The 21,392-nt window shown below is 47.3% G+C and overlaps 3 protein-coding genes across 4 annotated transcripts; 1 reads left to right on the top strand and 2 right to left on the bottom strand.

The window, feature by feature from the left end:
* Positions 1-111: 111 nt before the first annotated feature.
* Positions 112-3,380, bottom strand: ENTR1 (endosome associated trafficking regulator 1). Its single transcript, XM_035554951.2, has 6 exons — positions 3,028-3,380; positions 2,386-2,459; positions 1,955-2,066; positions 1,289-1,351; positions 628-767; positions 112-360 (listed from the first exon to the last, which is right to left on the bottom strand). The coding sequence occupies exons 1-6, from the start codon at positions 3,292-3,294 to the stop codon at positions 267-269; spliced, it is 750 nt and encodes a 249-aa protein (XP_035410844.1). The 5' UTR covers positions 3,295-3,380; the 3' UTR covers positions 112-266.
* Positions 3,381-3,413: 33 nt separating this feature from the next.
* On the top strand, positions 3,414-10,213 carry PMPCA (peptidase, mitochondrial processing subunit alpha). Its single transcript, XM_035554950.2, has 13 exons — positions 3,414-3,538; positions 3,636-3,826; positions 4,007-4,086; positions 4,469-4,551; positions 4,861-4,955; positions 5,120-5,220; positions 5,595-5,858; positions 6,103-6,195; positions 6,463-6,581; positions 7,057-7,147; positions 7,381-7,443; positions 7,898-8,042; positions 8,385-10,213. The coding sequence occupies exons 1-13, from the start codon at positions 3,486-3,488 to the stop codon at positions 8,552-8,554; spliced, it is 1,548 nt and encodes a 515-aa protein (XP_035410843.1). The 5' UTR covers positions 3,414-3,485; the 3' UTR covers positions 8,555-10,213.
* On the bottom strand, positions 8,488-21,201 carry INPP5E (inositol polyphosphate-5-phosphatase E). Of its 2 annotated transcripts, none has more exons than XM_035554947.2 (11): positions 21,104-21,201; positions 19,242-20,311; positions 17,579-17,702; positions 16,755-16,852; positions 15,972-16,096; positions 15,697-15,816; positions 15,194-15,301; positions 14,269-14,430; positions 13,582-13,697; positions 12,965-13,101; positions 8,488-11,821 (listed from the first exon to the last, which is right to left on the bottom strand). In XM_035554947.2, the coding sequence occupies exons 2-11, from the start codon at positions 20,096-20,098 to the stop codon at positions 11,689-11,691; spliced, it is 1,980 nt and encodes a 659-aa protein (XP_035410840.1). In that variant the 5' UTR covers positions 20,099-20,311; positions 21,104-21,201; the 3' UTR covers positions 8,488-11,688. The 2 variants fall into 2 exon arrangements, with proteins under 2 accessions (XP_035410840.1, XP_050570436.1); XM_050714479.1 differs by having other exon boundaries at positions 19,242-20,285; positions 21,104-21,146.
* Positions 21,202-21,392: the final 191 nt, after the last annotated feature.

The following is a 21,392-nucleotide window of genomic DNA, read 5'->3' on the forward strand; positions in this document are numbered from 1 at the left end:
AGCGGCGGCGCCGCGGGCCCCGCAGCCAGGCCAGGCCCGCTCCGGCCCCGCCCCTCGCCCGCCGGCCAATCGGCGTCAGCGCCGCGGTCAGCTGAGCCCCGCGCACGTGGCAGCGGGCAGCCAATGGGGCGCGAGGCGGAGCAGCCGGGAGCCGCGCTGGGTCCTGCTGCCCGCCCGCTGCGGGAGCGGGGCGAGGGCGGAGGGCAGGAGCCGGTCCCGGTCCCGGCCCCGGCCCCGCACCGAGGCCCAGCTCTCCTCCGGGAGTTTCACTGTCCGGCCTCGGGCACTTCGGAGATGCTGTCTATGGACTTGAGGAGATCGGCCACCAGCTGCAGCGATTCCGCTCCCGACACCAGCTGCCTGCAGCGCGGGAGAACACCGCGTGAGAGGGGAGAGGATAACGCACCCAGGCGGTGTTTTTACAGCTTTTTTCAGAAACAAATAGAATAAAATAAATCGCAGGAAAGCAAAAAGAACAGGGACTAACTACCTCATGGGGCATGCACAACACAAGACCCCAGGCTTCAATCCTAAAGACCAACCCAACCCCAGGACGTTTCGCTGTGCTCCTGGCGCGAGCTCGGAGAGGCGCCGCGGGCGGTGTTGGGAGCGGCTCTTCAAACTCACCTCACCGCAGACCGAGAGTTTGTAATGACCGTGAGAAGGTTCTGCAAGGCCGCCTCAGCGTTCTGCTTCACCACAGCCAGGCTCGCCGACTGGCCCGACCTCAACGCTTCGTTCTCCTTCTTGTAGTTCTTCAGCTGAACCTTGGGAGGAAAAAAATACAAAACCAAAACACTGGGTATGCAAATCGCCCCAAAACTCAGGTCTGAGCGGGGTGAGGCAACTATTGAGCAGATCGTTAACCAGACTGCCTAGAGAAAAAGTCCTCCCAGCTCTGAGAGCCTCTACACGGGGCTGTAACCTCTCTCAAATTTCCTTCCCTTCTCCATAAGGCGATTTCCTACAGGTAGACACCTATTTGCCTCGTAGTATTACAGGCTTTCACAGGCCCCAAATACCAAATCATGTTTGAACATCACGTGAAACTTAAGAAAAGCTTTAATTTTTCCAAGATTGCACCACAAAACAAGCACCACGTGTCGCAGAGATGACGTTAACAGTCAGCACAGAGCTTAAGCATTCTAACCCAGCACGTTTTCTCTAGCATTTGCCACGAAAAGTGAGGCGCAGTTAGGAATTCTCAGTATCCCTTTTATAGCCTCAATGTCAAGCTGTTCCCAAGCCCCAGTACGTTCAGCAAGGCCTTAACAACACCGCTTCGTACCTGAAGTAAGGCATTTTCCTGTTTCAGTTTTGCAGCACTGTTTTCTGCTTTAAGAGCCCGTTTCTGAAAGAGAATAAAGATGACTTAGACCACAGCAGGCCTTAGGACGCAGCAGGCAGCCTGAGGAATGTCGGAATTCACGATTCCAGCACGGAACTTGAAGCGATGTGGTTTGTGTTGCAGCATCTCTTGCTCTAAATGCCTTATGAGGTGGGGACGGTGCACCCGGTCACATCCCTCCTCTCCTCCCCATTTCTCCTTTCTGATTATCAGGTGCAGTCCGTTACTTCCAACCACTACTTTTTTTTTCTTGGACTAGAGGAAAATCTACTCCGAATAAGAAGGCAGGAAAAACCGTTCTTTTTCCATAAAAGTGGTGTTTGCAGAACACAGCAAAAAAAGCAGCTAACGGTGCTTATGAATACAGAAAATGGTATTTCTGCAGAGGTCTCCCTTATCCCAGGCAACGAAAGGAGTTGTAGACTGGGACCCAGGCTTGGCATAAGAGAAAAATCCGGCCCCACATTAGAGCTGTTTAGTGCTCACATGGGTGAAGCAATCACTTCAGCTTCCCTTGCTCTCCTGGGAGAGGAAGGAGGAGAAGTGGAACTACAGATTTCCAACTGTGAACAAGGTTCTGCTACTACATAAAACGCCACCACTTACAGTCATTAGCTGGAGATTTTGTTCCACGTGCTGCACCATTGCTTCTAAGTCCTGCGCTTCTTTCTCTTCTTTAATTTTGTTTTCCTCAAGCTTTCTTTCAAGCTTCCTCATCCTTAAAATAAAGGGAATGCTCAGTAAGCAGTTGGAACATCTAGGCTATTTGCCTAGTAAGAAAATTCTAGGGAAGGACCAAGAAACTTCTCTTACAATGTGAAAGAATGAATTAAGTCTTCCCACAGGACTACAATTTTAGCCTGTTGCTCAGGGGATTTCTGCATTCATCATCCACCAGCATCAATGCAAACTATCCAGCTGAACACACACACAATGGCCATACAGAAAGTACGTCCATTCACAGGCAGTCTAGGTAACGGTAATTCCCCAACAAACGGCTACCCCATCACCGTGGGATGTAAGTGTGGCTTACGCACTTGTCTGCTTGAGTTTCAGAGAGAATCTGAAGCTTATTGATCTTGCTTCTCAAATTGGCATTCTCTTCTTTTAGCTAAAAAATAAAAATTATTAGAAATGAGAATACTCATAAATAGGGTTAGTACACTACTAACATTCCAAGACCAGTACCAGATGAAGTAATTCAGCTTTCTTATCTTTAGTGCTGAAAAGTCTTGCACTTCCTATGGCATTCAAGCTTACTTTCACGCCTAGTTTTTCCCTCTCAATCCCACTTAACTTCAGTCAATACCACTTAACTTCACCTAACTCTGGAGGGCACAGAAACGAGGCAACAAACAATCAGCGCAATTACGCAATTAGCCAACCGCTGTTAATATGAAATTAGCACGACCTCAGAGGGCAAGAGCTTGAGGAGGTCACCTGGGTCACGCAGCCAAAAGCCCCGGCGCTGGCCTGACTCAGGCTGCGGAGCAGCTTCCCAGAGCTCTTCCTCGAGGTGCTGGGAGGAGCTGCCGTCGTTACACCGCCCTTACCGACAGCGCCCTTCAGGAACGCTGGGGGCTGACACGGAGTTCCTCCAACGCCCTGACGCACGGCTTCACACCTCGCCTGAGGGGAGCCGCAGCCCGCAGGCGGTCGGGGGCCCCGGCGGCGCTCACCTCCTCGTAGCCGGGCCGCGGGGGGGCCCCGAGGGGGGCGTCGCAGAAGGAGCCGGCGGCGAGGTGGGCCCGCTCCACGGCGGAGGGCTGGTAGCTGCCGCCCCACTCCTCCTCCTCCTCGTCCTCCTCCTGCTCCTCTTCCTCGCCGGGATCCGGGAGCAGCAGGGGGCCGGCCCCCCCCGCCCGGGCACCGCGGGCCTGGCTGCGCACGAACTCGCGGAAGGAGAAGGGGTTGGGGCCGGGCTCGGGGCCGGGCTCCGCCGCCATCGCCTCAGCCCCCCTCAGGCAGCGCCCGCGGGGCGGGGCTTCACCTCAGCGCACGCCCCGCCCACCTCTCAGACCGAGCCAATTACCAGCCGCCGTCTGAACCTCTCCTCCAATCGCAGCCCGCCCCCCGGCTGCCCGCGGGGAAGGGGGCGCGGCGCCGGGCGGAAGGGAAGCTCGGCGGGGGCGGCAAGATGGCGGCCGCCATGGCGTGGCTGAGGCGCGGCGCGTGGGGCCCGGCCCGGCGGTGAGCGCGGCCGTGGGGAGGGGGGGGAAATGGCTGAGGGGAGGGCGCTGAGGGGTTCTCGGCCGTCCCCTGACGGCGGCTGCCGCTGTCCCCGCAGGTGCGGCCGGAGCTACAGCGCGGGCGGCGCTCCCCCCGGCGTGCCGCTGAGCTGCCCGCTGCCCGGCGTGCCCAAGGCGGTGTTCGCCGCCGCCGAGGGCCGGGAGCGCTTCGAGACGCGGGTGACGGCGCTGGAGAACGGGCTGCGGGTGGCCTCGCAGAGGAAGTTCGGGCAGTTCTGCACCGTGGGGCGTGAGTGGGGGGCGGGGGGGGACGGGAGGAGGAGGAGGAGGAGGTAGTGGAGGAGGAGGAGGAGGAGGAGGAGGAGGATGTCGTCCTGGTCTGTACTGAGGCCCTGGGGTGACCGTGTGGTGTTACCGGAACGGCTGCTGAGGTAAAAGCCCCGCTAACCCCTCGCCTTCTCGCCGCCAGTGCTCATAAACTCGGGATCGAGGCACGAAGCGAAGTACCTCAGCGGCATCTCGCACTTCTTGGAAAAGCTGGCCTTCTCTGTGAGTACCGCGCCTGGCGTCCGTGGGTCTGAGTCCCTGCGCGAGGTACCGAAAGCTGCACAGCAGCGTGAGGATTGGAGTAGATAGATGATCGCTCAAGGTCCCTTCCAATCCCTAACGTTCTGTGAGAGACAGGGTGAGGTGAGAATGAACAGCTGAGGGCAGGGCCCTCGTCCTCACAGTGGCAGCAAAGGTTTAATTTGTTTAAATGGGTGCTGAAAGTCTGTCATGCTGTGATCTCTAACATTAACAACTGTTTAGTGACTTAAAGAACATAGGGGGCATCTGTGCTAGAGCAGGAGGTGTTTGTTCTGAGCTATACCAAAGGATTATAAGTAGTTGTCAGTCTGCTAATTCGTAACGCTGGTGTCTTCTTTCTTAGTCCACAGCTCAGTTTGGCAGCAAAGATGAAATTCTCCTCACCTTAGAAAAACATGGGGGCATTTGTGACTGTCAGGCTTCAAGGTACGATGCTTTTCCTATGTCCTCTGTTACCCTAATGGTTGTAACGCGGTGGTTTGGGGTAGCTGAACCCTTGCTTTTCCTGGTGCGTGAGTGTAGAAGTTGCTTTTTGGTTCTCAGCATCAGAAATGTTTCTGGCAACTGCTAAGAAGTCCCAAAAGTGAACCTGGCAGGGTAATGGAAGTCAGCGCTGTTGGCTTTTCAAAGCACTTGATGCATCATGGCCTCTTTATCTGGGATGCCCTGAACCACGTTTACTGAATGCTCAGAGATGTGACTTCCTAGTGCAGAACCCCTCTGCTTGCCTTGCAGGGACACCATCATGTACGCTGTTTCTGCTGATGCCAAAGGCCTGGACACGGTGGTCAACTTGCTGGCCGATGTGGCGCTGCAGCCCCGGTTATCAGGTCTGAGAACACAACATCTGCCTCAAAACGGAGTCCCAAAGCATGACTCTGAGCAGACTTGAGAGTACATTAGATCGTGCTTGTCAAGAAGCTTCAGAGCTCTCCTGTACCAAGTGAGTACTTTGTGTGGTGGTGGTGATCTCTTGCTTTCTCTCTTATTATAGATGAAGAAATCGAGATGACTCGAATGGCTATACGATTTGAGCTTGAGGACTTGAATATGAGACCTGATCCAGAGCCTCTCCTCACAGAAATGATCCACGCGGTAAAACACTGAAAAGTCTGTGTTGTTGCGTTTAGTATCCTGCGTGAGACATGCTGAGCTCTCTTCCTCGGCTTTTCCTTCACTGTAGGGTTTATTTTAGACTGTTTTGAAAACTGATTTTCTGTTACTTAGATTTCACAGAGGGAGAACTTTTGCTTTCCCTCCAATTATAAGTGTGATTTCAATGTGTAAGATTTTAACACAAATTAAAGCTAACCATGCCTTACCATCGTTAACATGTTAATTTATGCTGACATTAGTGAAATTGTGCTCAGCCCTTCCTTTCTTAAACAGGCAAAATTCTAAAACAAAGGGAAGGTTTAGGTTGAGGGGGTGAAGCAATACTTGCTGCTTCAATTTATGTTTCCTTTTAGGCAGCCTACAGAGAAAATACAGTTGGGCTGAACAGGTTCTGCCCAGTGGAAAACACTAACAAAATCGACCGGCAAGTCCTGCACTCGTACCTGCGCAACTACTACACGCCCGACAGGATGGTGCTGGCTGGGGTGGGAATCGAGCACGAGCAGTTGGTGGAGTGTGCCAAGAAATATCTGCTCGGCGTGGAGCCGGCGTGGGGCAGCGCGCAGGCCAAGGATGTGGACAGATCTGTGGCGCAGTACACGGGAGGCATTGTCAAGGTAACGGGAGATGGAGATGGCCTTTTCCTTTCTGATGGAGGTTCAGATTTGGATTCGAATTGACTTTTTATAGGATTTGCTTTTCTAAAAGTACGTACACTTCATGTAGAAGTAGTCTGTGAATATGCAGTCCAAACTGGCCATGGTAGCCGTTATCTGGGTGACAGGTAAATTAACATGAATTTATCATGTTGAATAAAACAGACGTGAAAATGTCTTAATAATTTGTTCGCTTTTCACGCAGGTTGAAAAAGACATGTCAGATGTGAGTCTTGGCCCTACTCCAATCCCAGAGCTTACCCACATTATGATTGGGTTAGAAAGCTGCTCGTTTTTAGTAAGTACCAGCCTGAAATGCTCTGTTTTGGTCGCTCTACTTGCAGACTCCCAGGCTGCTCTCTCTCATTACATAAACGTTGGCACTCTTGCTGCTGGTGGTGTGTGTACAGGCAGCTTTTTCGCTGTCAGTTTGATAAAGGCACTGACCTTTACGTTCCTCTCGTGCCATGTTTCTCTTTGACTCTTTCTCTCTTTACTCATCCCTAGCCCTTGAGCCATGCTTGGTCTCTGCTATTGGGTGACTGAATTTCTTGTTGCAATTCAGGAGGAAGACTTCATTCCCTTTGCAGTATTAAATATGATGATGGGAGGCGGTGGCTCCTTTTCAGCTGGCGGGCCTGGCAAAGGCATGTTCACTAGACTGTATCTCAATGTGCTCAACAGGTTTGTTTGTCTTCTTGTTTAATGGATAGCAGAAACCGTCTTCTCTAGCACATTGACATGTAAAACTGTCTGTCTCAAGATGAGGCCTTCCATCATCTTACTCTGCTTGAAACATGCAGAGTTGATTTATTAGCGGGTATTCTGACAGGGTGAAATTAGAGGGCAGAAGTGGCTAGGAGTCCTGTTTTCCTCCATTAGCCCAACACATCCTTTCAACGAGGCAATATTAAAAGAATTGGCTCTAGGTCCCAGTAATACTGCTATGTATCCTACACTTTTTGGTCTCAAGGATGCTGGTGGCAAGAAGGAAGTAGATAGCACACAGAAATTGTCAGAGGCAGGGACTGACTATTCCTACTAGCACTGCTGAGAATTTTGAAAATGAGCTAGGAGGGGACTCACTGTCCATGTTTGTATAACTTTGACATTTAAATTCTGTTTTCTAAACTTTAAAATTTTGTTTGCATACTTGTAGGCACCACTGGATGTATAATGCAACTTCTTACCACCACAGTTACGAGGATACAGGTCTCCTGTGTATACATGCCAGCGCAGATCCAAAACAGGTATATAGCCCTGTATACAAAACGAGGTATCCTTAAAAAGTGATTGCATCGCTTATTACCAAACAGTGATATGAGAACTTTTGTACTTAAAGATAACGTCGTGGTAGATTTCTATAACCATTGCAAAACTATTGGAATGTAACATAATATTCTTGTGAAATTCAGCTAGATGTTGAGCACGTTATGCTATTTTAATAGAATAATTAATCATTGTTGTAACCTGTTCTTCCTAGGTTCGAGAGATGGTGGAAATCATCACAAGAGAATTCATTCTAATGGCAGGAGCAGTCGGAGAGGTCAGCAGCCTAACTTGCAGACTACGCAGGTGGTCTTTGAGCTGAAGCACTGCATTGTGTTGGCCTTGCTGGGGTGATATTTTTGTAGATCGGCTATTTCATGTATTACTTTAAAAGAACATAGAAATTTTAGCAGAACGTTCACAAAGAATTCTGAAACCACCTTCCTCTTAGGCGCTCTGTAGCTCTTCACAGCGATTTTTTTTTTTTTTGGGGCAAGAGAAAGGCCTTTTGTCCATTCTTAATGTCAAGAGTCTGCCTATTAACCAGTCAGCTGCCTCCTGTTTTCCCTTTTCTGAGGCAGTATGTCTAAGAGAGAGCCCAGCTCCTTCGTGGACCAGAATGTGGCGCTAATAGAGCCATCCCCCTATTTTTCAGAAAGTGATGGTAGCTTGTATTAGAGAACAGTGGGCAGTCTTCTTTGAACATGTTTGTATTTGCTGCTTATTTGCAGGTAGAACTTGAGCGAGCAAAGACACAGCTGAAGTCCATGCTCATGATGAACCTCGAATCTAGGCCAGTTATCTTTGAAGATGTGGGACGGCAAGTGTTGGCTACAAACACAAGGAAACTACCTCATGAGCTCTGTGCCCTGATCAGTGAGTAAACTGTTTTTCCTTGCCTGGATTGAATTGTAGGTACAATCTGGGGGTGGCACCTTAAAATATATTCCTGTAGCAGTGGTGAATCACCTGAGAAAACATGGGGGCATGAAGACTAGATACACATTTCAAACTGATCTTTTCAATTGCTTGCAAGCTAGTGCAGTACTTCTTTCTTCTGACAGCAACAAAAAAAAGAAAAAGCTAAGTGTAGTAGAGAAGGTCTAGAGCTAGTGATTTGGTCTTCTGAGCTGGGGGGCTGACCCAGCATCATAATAAAGCTGCTTTGTGATACTTAAAATGTAGTTGTCACAGCTCTGGCTTTCTTTTTTTCGGCAGGTCAGGTGAAATCTGCTGACATCAAAAGAGTGGTCACTAAGATGCTTCATAAAAAACCAGCTGTGGCTGCACTGGGTGACTTAACAGATCTGCCCACGTATGAACACATCCAAGCAGCACTTTCCAGTAAGGATGGGCGACTTCCTCGGGTGTACCGGCTCTTTCGATAAAGCAGCGCATCCTGCATGTATCTGAGAGACTTGCTTTTTTTTTTTTTTTTAATTTTTTTTTGGTTTATAATACTGCTGTGACTCCACTCCTTCCCAAATCTTTCCAGGCATACTGTGCAAACATGGAGCTATGCTACAGCTGAGCAAAGCTGCTTCAGAACATTGGTCTGTGAAGGGCTCGTTACGTTGGGCTTCTCAGCCCATCCTGGCTCTGGATGAGTACTTTGACCATCAACAGAAGACAGGCGTGTATAGCCTTCTCTGGGCACTGGGGAGAACATAGCAAGCCAGAATATTTGTCAGTGCAACTGAAGGCATGTGTCTGAGAAGAAGTAAGTCACTGCTGCGTGTTACTACTAAGTGGAGCATAGGAGCAGCCTTTTCAGCAGCAGAAGTGGGGCTGTCACGTTAGAGGCCCCGGCGTGTGCCATTCTCGAGGAGCGCAGCGCCTGCCCTTGCTGCAGGCTGGCAGGGCAGACGCTGGGCCGTGCTGGTTGGCAGCAGGCCAGGTGGGATTAAATGGCAGGAGGCTTCAGGCTAAACCGCACTGTTACAGTTAGAGAGGAGGGGTGTTCACATTCACTTTCCTTCTGAAGGCCGATCACTACACACGTGTTAGTAAAGAACTTGCTTTACGTTACGGTTCGGTTTGGCAGGTTGTACTCCGGTGCAACGCACTGAGTTGTCAGCCATGTATGGCCAGAGGATGACTGCTGTTAAAAGGCTTGGCTCACGTACCTGAATTCAGAGACAATTTACAGCTGTTACCAAGGTGAACAAGTATTTGGTCAAAGTGACTTAGGCAAATAGTTGTTGTTATCCATCTGAAATCAGGTAACAAGTTCCTGCAGTCCAGGTTCTGTTACAAGCATCATGGATCAGGTCAGTGTAATTTACCCTCTGCAATACTCTAAGACATTGTATGCCTGGGAATAACTTAACTTTGGTAGAACTCAGAGGAAGGTAGACCTATAGCATAACTTCCTGGGGAGTCCATAGAGGGAGATACTATACATAATGCTACATGGACATTCACTCTAGACTGAAAGCAATTTTTTTACTTGAAAGTGAATTATGCAAAAGAACAGAAGGTTTTTTTATGCCTGAATTGTTATTCAAAGGAGTCGCTGCTGCTGCACCTTAAATTTGTACCCTACTTTTCTTCAAATTGTCATGCGATTAACTTAAGGCCTTGCAAAAAGACAGATCTTTCAGTTTTAACAGCAGCGATGGAGCTCAGCTAGCTAGCAGTTAAGATCAACAATGTCTAGAAAGCTTGTGATACTGAAAGTGACTGCCATGGGACCGCCATCACGTTACAGAAAGAGATGGCAAATATTGGCCACTTAATTTCAAACTGAAGAAATGGAGACCCAGAAGAGAGAAGACAAAACATTTTGATTTACGTAATCCCTTAATATAGGGGCTTAAAAATGTAGGCAGCTGCATTGCAGCATTTCACGAGCTTGGTGTGTATTGTAAGGAACAATGAAATTGGGAGCAGAACACTGAGGCAGCTACGATCTGCTTTATCACCGTACCTTTCTTTATGCAATTGGAAGAAAAGGTGTTGCTTCTTATAGAACCCAAAATATGAAAGTCTTATGCAGTTGTTGTGTATGTTTTTAAAGAAAATAAAGAGCCCTTGAAGTCACTGGAGTAAGTAGCAGGAATTCTGAAATTCAGCAGTGAATGGCAAGGTTTCTTGAACTGGCAGATAAAATGCCCTCTGTCGGTACTTGCATTGAGCTAAAGCACCCTGTCTCTTCCAGCTGAAGAAAAATGGCTAAGGTCAGCCCAAGGGTTAGCATGCGTCACAGTCACAATGCCCTGCAATAAGACCTGGCTCTCATTGAAGGTACCATAGTAATTTATTTATATTCCTTTAAAAAAGAAAGGAAATCCAAATCTCTGATGGCTACAGACAGGTCAGTGCCATAACTGTTTGTACCGCAGAACAGAAGCTCTGTCTTGGACAGGTTGCATAGTTAGCAGCACTTCCTCCAAATTGTTTGCGTGGTGTTATGTACTGAGGTGATTATGATCCAGCCAATCTGTACCTACAAAGACTTTTTAAGAAGTAGTTGTACTTACATTTTACCAGTGCCATAGTGGTCCACATAGTATGGTTATAGCCTTAAGACAACACTACTTGAAAAAGAGCAAGTTATTCACAGTTCACTGAATTGGGAAAAATAAAAACAAAGGAAATGTAACTGTCATCAGAGGTAACAAATTGCACTGCTCTGACTTGCTGCAGTTTCTCTGCATACGTCCTTGGTACTCACTTAACATCTTAAATCGTTTTGGTGGAGCATTACGCAGTAGCTGTATTTAAACCCTTGTTTTCACCTCAAGCATCCTGCTGCTGAAGGCAGGTAGTGTTTTATCACCCCTGCGGAGGGGAAACTATTTAAAGAAGAGACTGCCTCAAGCAATCTTGACAGCCAAATATAGGGTGCAAGAGATTGATATTTACCCCCCCCCCCCAACAGAAGGCCTATGGAATAATTATTAAAAGGCAAATGTTTACACACCTTGAACGTACAGTAGTACATTCCCACAGATCTTGCTGGAGAGGACCAAAAAAGCCCAGCACAGGAGCGCCATCCTTACACAAAACTGCCCAAGTCCCCTGACTGGTCCCTGTTAAGCATTTGACAGAATACTGCACATTTGGCTACAGATAAGGGAAAAAAAGAACAACCCCACAACCTGTACGGGCTTACCAGATCAAATCAAACAGACAAAACAAAATGTTCACCTTTCTGCGGGTTTTTCTTAGGTCCCCTGCCCCAAGTCATGCCAATTCCAAGAGCTGTAAATCCTGCGTGGAGTTATCTTAGAACCAAGAGACTGCATCTGATTGCTTCCAAAGACAGTATGGTTAAAAATAAATCAGTTGCATCTGTTGGAATGGATGTCCTAAATAACTGACTCCATTTTCTTCAGCAAAAGCACTTGAGCTATATGGATTAGCTCATGCAAATGAATCCAGGATGAGGGTTAAGACTTTCTTCACAAGCCACAGCAACTGCCAGAGGTGCTTAGGCAGACAATTCCCTGCAGATTTTGCCGTGGCCTGAAATCTTCTTTCTGGGTACCTCTAACACAAGCGTCGCAGAGTTTTCAGCTCAGGAAATGCTACATATGCTGCTGGATTTTTGGTCCTTTTGCACTCGTCGATTCTGAAGGTCCCTTGTAATCCGCCTCTTTATTCCGATTAAGTAGAGTTCTCTGTCAAACTGCCCTGCAGCAAGTGGAATACTACAGTATTCCAGAATATAAACACAAGCAATTAGATCAGGGCATAAATATACTCTTGTTTGCCCAACACTGCTCAACTAGTTCATACAAAAAAGTCCAGAATTTTTTTTTTTTAACTTTTTTTGAGGCATTCAGATATTGCTGCAGGAGAAAATGAGTGAAACAAAGTTCTTCCACAGCAACAAGTTAGTGTTCTTCACAATAAATTCAAACAAAGAACATATTGGTCACAGAAGGCAAATGTACTTTCAATTTAAGCATGAAAATGCCTGCGTTCATAAGGGATATAAGATGTAGGGCATTGTTTTTTATGTCTCTAAAACAAAAACAATACTCGGTCAAAAAGCTAAACTAGCTTACTGTTAACCTGCTTCCTCACTAGTACGGTTCCTGCACAACAACAGTTCTGTTCTGCACAGGCCAGACGGAAATCCTAGCAGCCCACCCTCTGCAATACTTCTATTTAATGGATATTTAATATCCATAAACAAACAAACAAAAAAATCCAATTCTAATTGCACTGCTGATCAAGTGCTCTGAGAAGTCACCATTTTCTAGATACTTGGCTTTTGAAATTCTTGAGCATGCTACTCGCAGAAAAGTGGCAAAATTTCAGTGACTTCACTAAATTTTCTAAGGAGTTCTACTAGCACAGCAGCCAACAGTGGAACATGAAGAAAAATGGAGGGTCTCAAAATTCTCCACTGGCACATAGCTATGTTGAAACGCAGCCACCACTGGGGACTGCAAACAGCACTGACCTCAAAAAGGGAAGGAGGAATAGAAGATGAAAGGTATCCGTGCTAACGGGGAAAGCAGAGAGCTGCATCTCAGATAAAACGCAGACTCACAGTCAATGGCAATGGATTCCAATTATCTCCCTCAGGAGAATTAAGGGACCTGGCAGCAAGGATTTCTGATGTCAGGGCAAGGCTTAAGCACTGTTACTGCTCTGACTGCTGACAGTCTGTATTGGGTAAAAAACCCAAACGTGCTACAGGGAGCTACAGGGGATTAACTCTATTTCAGGAACAATCCCGAGGTCCCTGAAAGTCCCTGAGGGGACAAACTCTGAAAAGCAGCATATCCTTGGGTCACTGCAGTCACGTGCAGTTACACAGAACGGCATAAGCAGGCACTTACTTGTCTCTGCCAGGCCTCACTTTCACACGGAACAACGCAAACACAGGCCGATGGTCCGAAGTTTTGATCACAGGACACGATGAGTACTTGACAGCATGGATGTCATCTCTATACCGACTGCGGAATACTACTCGATCCTGGGGGACAGAGAGAGGAAACTGATGGTAACTCCCTTTGCACTGCTTTTGCACGCTGAAGAGAAGCACTAGTTCAAAAGAGACAAACACATTCCTTTATCATGCTCCACTTAGTGAAATTTGTGTCTTGGACAGGGATACAGTCATGAAGAATGTATGCCTGATCCCAAGAGCACTCGTGTCCAGTTCTGAGCACTGGGGAGAACGCGCTGTAACAGGACGCGAGGCAGGAATAAGTAACATTAGCAGCCTGTGCCAAACTCTCATGCATTCAACAATCCTTTCCTCCAAACCACTCCCACATGCCCCGTTTCCCTTGAAACAAATGCCAGCAAGGCCACATTTCATGCAGAAATTCATCCCTGTTGCAGGGAGCATATCCAAAAAGGCAGCTTTTTACTGAATATGAGAATCCCCTTTGGAGGCAGGTAAGAGCCTGAGCAGCCCCTCCAAGCATGCTGCTCCGAAATCCTCTCTTACTGTGTAGGAAGGAGTCCTTTGTTTGGAGGTGGTGTCATAGCTGTCTTTTCCTATGTCAAACTTGTAGGAAGGACGGAAACGAATGTCAGCCTCTTGGAATCCTTTGAAAATAGACCCTGTATGGGAAGGGGAGAAGAGCATGAACAACAAACTCCTTCCAACAACCTGGCACGATTTCTACACTTATTTGACGCTGTTGAACTAATGCTGGCTGGCAACTGCAGGCACGTACATTTGTGACTATAGAAACCTGGGCCTGGGCTCTGGAAAGGTAGGAAGTTCAAGTCCTTACACAGTGAGGATTAAGAGCTAGTCTGTTGCTATTAAACAAACACCACTTGGTGTATGCACTTCCCCTTCCCCCGAAAGCTCCCAATGCTTTGCATATGCTGCCTTTTCAAATCTAAATGCCCTAGGTGCTGTGAGAGAATGATGTCCAGCTTACAAAGGCATCAGGATGAAACATAGCAATAAATAGCCTGGGAAATTACACAAGGTACATAGCAAAATGCAGAATTCCCTTTAATAGACTGCCACTGGATTTGACAGCATTTGAATTCTCTTTTTAGAGATCTTAACAACAAAAAGCAGTGAAGGTCTTTAGGAAATTGCAAGTTGGCTGTAAGTATTTCTGTGTGTAGAAATCTTTGTTCCTGGAGAGCGGGGAGAAAAATAGTTGTTGCTCACCTCTACTCATTTCACTAGTAAGCTGGTCATATGCCAGTAGTTTGGACACGCCTGTTTCTGGGTTCTGGCTCAAGATGGAATCCACAGTTTCACGATCCTTATTTAGTCGGAAATTGAAGTCACCAAACCAGAACACTTCATCAAACCGAGTTGTGACATCACCTGCAAGTTCAAGGCAGAAGCGTCAGTATAAAGGTGAACACTCTAAAAAGTTCCAAAACCAGAAAAAAATCCCCTCCAAAATCCCTGAATCTCACTTTGAGTTTTTAAGGAAATTAGGGTATCTGATATAGCTACATGCTCATTGAAATTAAACTCTCTTAATTCTTTAGAAATGGGAACTGCATGATGCATAGTTAACCGAGTACTGCTGGGTATGTTCAAGGAACAGACAAATTATTTCTTTTTTATTAACGAGAGATACAATACTTGAGCATGTTTTCTGCCTGCGACCATCAAATTAACAGCACGGTATTAAGAAACAATAATGGAATATGGCCAACAATATATTGACCTGTATATATGCAAACTGAAATAATGTTCTTTCTCTAAGTTTTGAAATAAAATCAATTTCTACTAGTTCCAGAAAACACTAGAAAAGTGAATCACAGATTTATAAAGATAACAGCAACATTATGTTACTGCTTTTCTGAGAAAAAAATACATCACATTAAAATGACTTTTGAAGGTTGTCCTCCCCTCCAACTTTTCCTCTCAAATATCCCAAAAGATTATGCCCCAGCTTAAATTAAAAAAAATAAAAATCATGGGAATAATAACCATCCTGACACAAAAAAATGTGGTCTTTTGTTTTATCTACTGTCTCAAATAAGCAGTCCCATTCTCTCTGCCTTCGTGCACTGTCTTTCACTCTACACTAACTCTGTTCATTTGGGCTCATACACCAGAACGTTTTCACACTTACTAGAACTGGATCGATACGGATTTGTGTCCGGAACATTCTTGGGAAGTGTAAGTGCTTGAATGGTTTTATTGTAGTCCAGCTTCCTTTCATTCACCTTACTGTCTCCAGCTGAAAAACCAAAAGCCCACTACTGGCAACGATGCATCGTTTTCATTTAATTACCACATCTGATTACAACAGCAGCAGCTTCCAATGGAGATCAGACATGTTCCACATGTAAAATGGAACACTGACCCAGGGAGCATACAGACTTAAAAAATAACAGCAGGAAGTGTGGAAAAATGAACACAAATTCACACAGTTCATTTTTGTTTTTCTAAACAGTTCCTTTTGAAGTTTGCTACCGAAAAATCCCCCATCCCTTACTGTTTTCAGCTCAGCTGCCCCAAGCTTTAACTTCATCTGTCTGGTTCCTGTATCCCCCTGCAGCTTTTTTACTTCTGTATATCAACCCCCCTCCGCCCTCAGTCAGGACACTTCTACCAAGACCGTAAGCATCTCACATGTGAAGTGCGAGGTAATGAAGAGAAAGGAGGTCCCAAAAAACGTGAAGCAGATTCCCAGAGCTCCCTTGGTTTTGATCTGAGATACGATTCGAGTTGTCACCGTGGCATATTCCACTTCTGGAAGGAGAAAGAGAAGCTGCTGTTAGAGAGAAGCCTCCAAAGACAGTGAGCAGGAAAGTCAGGAGAGGGACAGCCCTGGAGAAAAGGCCAAGACACCTGATGGCAGCAGTCCTTTCACCTCCCTATTCTCCAGCTCATACTGGGCCACACACCTGAGCAGAACCAGATCAGGTCCCTTCGAATGAAGACCGACATGTAGAGCACTCCATGCGCAGCAGAGTAGAGCATGACATAGTGGGGGCCTAGTGTCTCTTGGAGGCGGATCTCCCACTCTCTTCTGCAGGAAAGAACAACAGCTGGATCACAAGGACAGTACAAGAGACAATAACCAGGAAAGAAAATCAGCATTTTGAGAACAGTGTAATCCCTCTCACGAAGAAAGGCAAGCAAGCATAAGCAAAACCTCCCCTGCCAAAGCAATGCTGCTGGTCAGCCTAATTTGTAACCACGTATGCCATGTGGCAGGGTCTGCATGCTGGTGAGCTGGCGCTTCCAAATCTGAGGAAAACCAAGTCCCACTGGAAAGACGTCCTAAAAAAGCAGGGTCTGACATGAGGCTTCAACCTGCTTTTGTAGGGCTTGTCAATCTCAGACGGTCTAGAAAAGTTGGAGCAACGTACTAGTAATTAGCACAAGGTTGCTAATGCTTACAGTCAGCCAGTGAGCTAGGTTACAGCTGGCTCAGATCTACGGTAAGAAGCCCACTGAACAGGAGTTTTTCTATTTGCTGCCCTGGAAACAGGGCCAAGTTCTATATTTACAGATTTTTGTGCCATTTTCTTCTAAAACCCATTTTCCCTGGTACTCATGCAATAAAGTTCTCAGATTAAATGGGAGGTTTATGGAGAATACGACTGAGATATTTCCAGAACAGTTAAAAACAAAGTTACTAGTTAACAAGAAAAAGGGATGGTTCATTACATTGTTTTTGCTACCTGTCTGGACAGCCTTCTTGAACTCCGATGACATACATGTCCTGGGCATAGTCAGGATCTGTTGGTAACAAGAAGTCATCCAGATTCACTGGAAGTTCCTGTTATTAAAAAAAAATAAATTATGCAAAGATTTACTACAAAAGTAGAAGGAAAGCCCAGGCAAAGCTACAAATTCCACAGTATACGCAAACAACTCGGGCTTCAAAAATAGGTTAAGTGCTAATACTGAGAATATTCTTTCCCAAAGACAGACTTCAACTGCTGTCAGTCCAGCAGAAACCAACACTCCACAGTTCAGCCACGTGGTCTGAAACTGTGACATTTTTAATTTCCTGTAATGCATATTTTTTTTACCAAGTTCATAGGCTATTTACTGAACACCGCAAAGGATTGCTTGTGTTCTTCCAAGCACAGCATCTCAATCAGGTGGTTGAATCAATCCTGAATTCCTATGCTACATGAAGATGTAAGCAGGAGGCCATGTTCTTTTTCAGAGATGTTCTCTTTTTATGTACTAAATAATCAGCCATTTTCACACGACCCTAATTGCAACAGAACATAACGGAGCTGCCACAAAATACCAAAGGAGCACTAGGAAGCTCACTGTTTTCATACGTAATATCTGAGGAAACTTATTAAGTTTCAATTAAGACTCACTAAGCTGAACATGCATAAGAGGGCCCTGAAGTTTGGTAAAGACACCAAACTCAGGTTGATTAGGAACACAATCAAGAACAGAAAAAAATATCACACCAGTCCTTGTAATAAATACGGGGCAACTCTACCACTGCCAGAAGAACTCTAGAGGACTTACGTGCACATACCTTCTGACCTTGCATGTTCCAGGTAGCCACAAAAATTCCAATATTCCGATCAGGGAAATATCTGCTAAGCTCTTCTGCTCCCAGTAAGGCACCGTTTGCCAGAAGGCTGCCTTCCAAATAGCTTCTGTAAACAGAAGACCCATTAAAAAGCATCTCAGAAAATGGCATGACAGCTAGAATAATGATTTGTAACGCTTGAATCTCAAGCACATACATTTAGCTCAAGAAAACAGAGTTTAGTTTATATACTTGCTTAAAGTTCATTAGAACATTTGCAGTTTTCAGAAACTCGTAGTTAAGTGCAATTGACTTTGCAGGGAAACGCAAGACAGCCCAAGCCCTGGTTATTCCCTTGGCACGGCGTAAGACCAAAAGCAGATGCAACATGCCTCCAGGTCACCAGCGCAGAGGGCACTTCAGCCACGTGCCAAACCTTATGCTCTGCACACATCTCAGTACTCATCAACCAGAGACAACCCTTACAGAGAGCTCGTGGATCATGCACAAGAGAACAAAACTATTGTCAGAAACCAGCTGGGACACAAGCACGATGGTGAGACTGATGCTGCATGGGTTTTGTGATCAAAGACTTATCCTTCCCAAGTCTTCAATCCCCTTCGTACCTATTGCAGACACAGTGAGAGACTGGTTTGAGTGTCTTGAAGCAGTTCAGTTTATCTAAACATGGAACTAACACCACCATGCCCAATGTTCTGGCACCAAGTTGCTCCTAATCAAGGATTCAAACTCACATTCTTCCTTGCCAAATTATGTGATTTATTGTGTCCGAGGTCATGTTCCACACAGACAGCCCTGCCCCACACTGCCTGCCTCTCCAGGCACCACGCTGCTCACAAAAGCAAGTGGTATTGGCAAAAGGAGAGCAGGTTAAATAAGCATTTTTAATCTTCCTTAAGCTCCACAAGTAACGATGACAGCATGGTGTTAGGGAATGCTGCACAACGCGCTGGCCTACACAGCTCCTCACCTGACTCCGACAGCTTTTCAGAAGGAAGTGCAAGAAAACCCCAGACAAACACGTAACAATCTGAGTGGAACCACATTTTTCCTCAAGAGATTCCTGGAAAACCTGGGGCAGAGGAAATCCTGCGATACACTGAAGCAGTTTACAGCAGATGATTTGTTCTTGCCAGAAGCCAAACAACTCTCAACACCTGCAGAGGACAGTCACCTTACAGGACTGTGGCAGGCACGTGTGGGCAACTATCGTGTGATAGTTTCAAACTAAAATATTTGTGTGGGGGGATTTTTTTCCTGCCTTAATTAAAAGTTAATTAATTTTCAGTTCAAACCCAAACTATTTTTGGTAGATTACTATATATATATATTCCCAAGTGTTGGCGTGCACAGCTACTGTTCCCCAGCTTTCAAATCAGCTTGCTTAGATACTACAAGAAAGTTGACAGCAAATCTTACTTTTGCTTATGAAAAACAATACACAGCCCCAAGGAGAAAATACACAGTATCTGTACTAATCTTTTCATCTTCAAACTGTTGCCACTCAACACAGCAAGTTAAACAACACTGAACAACTCTAGCGATTTACCAATCAGGTCTCTGCCCCTGAGCAGCAGGATTCTGCGTGGCAGCTGGCACCTGCCCACAAACAGCAAACTTTGCCACGAGAAGCTGGGCGACATACCTGCTCCGGACATCCTTGGAACGAATGGGGGTGAGCAGGCTGAACGTGGATTTCATGGAGTCTGTGGAGCAATTATCGTAGACCATCCCATTGCCGTGTAGCCTGGTATCACTCAAGCTGCTGCTCACCATCCCAAACTTGTGCTGAGAATAATGTCGATAATCCATAAAATCTGAGTCAATCCTATTAGCTGTCCTCAGCGTGTGAGAGGCCACATTGAGCTCCATGGGTGGCAGAGGTCGAGCTGGCATTATTTGGGACAGCCGGGGTTTGCTGCCTGCAAACGCTTTCCCACGCAGAAGCCCACCAAAGGCACTGGAGATCTCGGAGGCTCGTTTCCCCAGGTCGGAAGTGCTTCCTCTGCTTTTCCCCATGGGACTTGCTTCTGAGGCATCTGGTGAACTGTGCAAGGAATTCGGCTCGCAACACTGACTGCAGGGGGTTGCTCTACCCCTGATAGGAGGGCTGAGGGACGCTTCCTGCAGAGAACCATTTGAGGAACTCGTCTCATTGGGATCTGTCAGACTTTCCTGACTAGTTCTAAACCGCCTCCACCTCCTCCAGTTTTTCTCATCCAGAGATGCAGCACGCTCCAGTCGGGGTTTCCTAGGAGGCCTTGGGGTGACTGATTTGATTTTCATATTAGCTCTGAGTTCATCCGGTAGAAGCTTTAAGGTTTCGTTTAAAGAGGTGTCTACACGTAGAGGATCTTCAAAGGTAAGCACGTCGTTGCCACTGGCCTCCTTCTTCGCTGCTTTGCCAGCTTTTTTAGCCTGCAGGTCCTGTACTGCTCCACCTCCGGTGCTCTGAGTAACACATGCCCCTGAGTGCTGGGAAAATCCATTTAGAGTACTCATTCTCCTCCAGTGTGCCAGCTATGGACACTGCTCCATACGCAGAGTTCCTCACAGCATACCTGTCTTTCCCTTGCTTAATCTGTAGGTTCACAGAGCTTTAACCAAGCCAGAAAGGCATGGAGTTTGAAGACAGTTCAGTCTTTAGTTGAGAGCGAAGGGAAGGTGTACATACAGGCAGATGCATTGTCTGCAAAATTTCAAGAGGTGGAATACCTGAATTTTCCCAAGAGAAACATGTAAAAATAAAAATTTACTGAGCTGCAAACGGTGGTCCATAATCAGAGAGCAAGCTCCCGACAGGACTTCATTCTAGAACATTTCAAACCTTATGACAACCTTGTTAGAAAACCAATGTTATTTTCATTTTTACAAGAGCAGAACAATGAACTAACCTCCTAGGTGACGTAGGCATCACAGGCACAAATGTATTTCTTTAAGAAAAGGTTGTGCAAAGCGTTAGCCTGAAAGCAACTTCGAACTGCCCCCAAATCCCGGGTTGCTGTTTTAGCGCTGCAGGACAGCCCTGCGGTACAGTGAGTCAGGGTACAAGCAGCCTCCAGGCTGCCCGCAGCACTCGCTGCCAGAGGCCAGGAAATTTCCAGCGATCTCAGCCTCCACCACGACCCCACGGGAGGGAGACCGCTGCCACCTCCTCTGGTTTTGCCCCAAGCCCTGCTGCTGAAACCCAGAAGGCATCTGCCTGGAAGCTTTAGGGATGCAGAAGGAGGGCGGAAGGCAGGCTCCTCGGTGGGAAGGGCTGCATCCCGGCGTTACACACACCAAACTTTACACCTGCATAGCTCCGTAACAACACACGAACCCACTGAAGCACACCAGCACGCGATTTCACACGTAACGTCAGGCTCCCAGCCCCCTGCAGGGACCGCGGGGGGGGCTCTGCCGGCTCCTCTCCGCTGCCCTCCCACCGCCCGCTGCCCCCGGTAGCGGAGTCCCGAGCCCCGGCACCGGGGGCCCGGCTCGGCGCCGCCACCGCCCCGCGCTCACCGCTGAGGGGCCGCCGCCGCCTCACCGGGCCGGCCGCCCCCCGCCGCCGGCCTCTCCCCGCCTGCCGCCGGCCCGGGCCCCGCCAGCTCCGCCCCGGCAAGGCCCCGCGGCCCGGCCGGAGCAACGGCGGCGGCTCCGTGAGCGCCCCTTGGCGGCCGGAGGAGCGCCCCGACAGGCCCCGGCCCCGAGGTAGCCGTAATCAGAGGCGGCCCGGGTGCTTTCGGTTAAGCAGGCAGTCAAAGTTACCTTTAAAGCAAAGCATTTTTCACTTAAAAATAAAAATTAAAAG

Source organism: Cygnus atratus, chromosome 19 (genome assembly GCF_013377495.2).
Source record: "Cygnus atratus isolate AKBS03 ecotype Queensland, Australia chromosome 19, CAtr_DNAZoo_HiC_assembly, whole genome shotgun sequence".
Classification (NCBI taxonomy): domain Eukaryota; kingdom Metazoa; phylum Chordata; class Aves; order Anseriformes; family Anatidae; genus Cygnus; species Cygnus atratus.

Coding starts and splice junctions, on each gene's coding strand:
- ENTR1 (XM_035554951.2), bottom strand. CDS start 3,294: ATGGCGGCGGAGCCCGGCCCCGAGCCCGGCCCCAACCCCTTCTCCTTC. Junction 2,067..2,385: donor TCTGAAACTCAAGCAGACAA/GTGCGTAAGCCA, acceptor CTTTATTTTAAG/GATGAGGAAGCTTGAAAGAA. Junction 768..1,288: donor AGGAAAATGCCTTACTTCAG/GTACGAAGCGGT, acceptor TTTCCTCCCAAG/GTTCAGCTGAAGAACTACAA.
- PMPCA (XM_035554950.2), top strand. CDS start 3,486: ATGGCGGCCGCCATGGCGTGGCTGAGGCGCGGCGCGTGGGGCCCGGCC. Junction 3,827..4,006: donor GCAGTTCTGCACCGTGGGGC/GTGAGTGGGGGG, acceptor TCTCGCCGCCAG/TGCTCATAAACTCGGGATCG. Junction 4,087..4,468: donor TGGAAAAGCTGGCCTTCTCT/GTGAGTACCGCG, acceptor CTTCTTTCTTAG/TCCACAGCTCAGTTTGGCAG.
- INPP5E (XM_035554947.2), bottom strand. CDS start 20,098: ATGAGTACTCTAAATGGATTTTCCCAGCACTCAGGGGCATGTGTTACT. Junction 16,853..17,578: donor GGAACATGCAAGGTCAGAAG/GTATGTGCACGT, acceptor TTTTAATAACAG/GAACTTCCAGTGAATCTGGA. Junction 13,698..14,268: donor TACTAGTGAAATGAGTAGAG/GTGAGCAACAAC, acceptor CTTCCCATACAG/GGTCTATTTTCAAAGGATTC.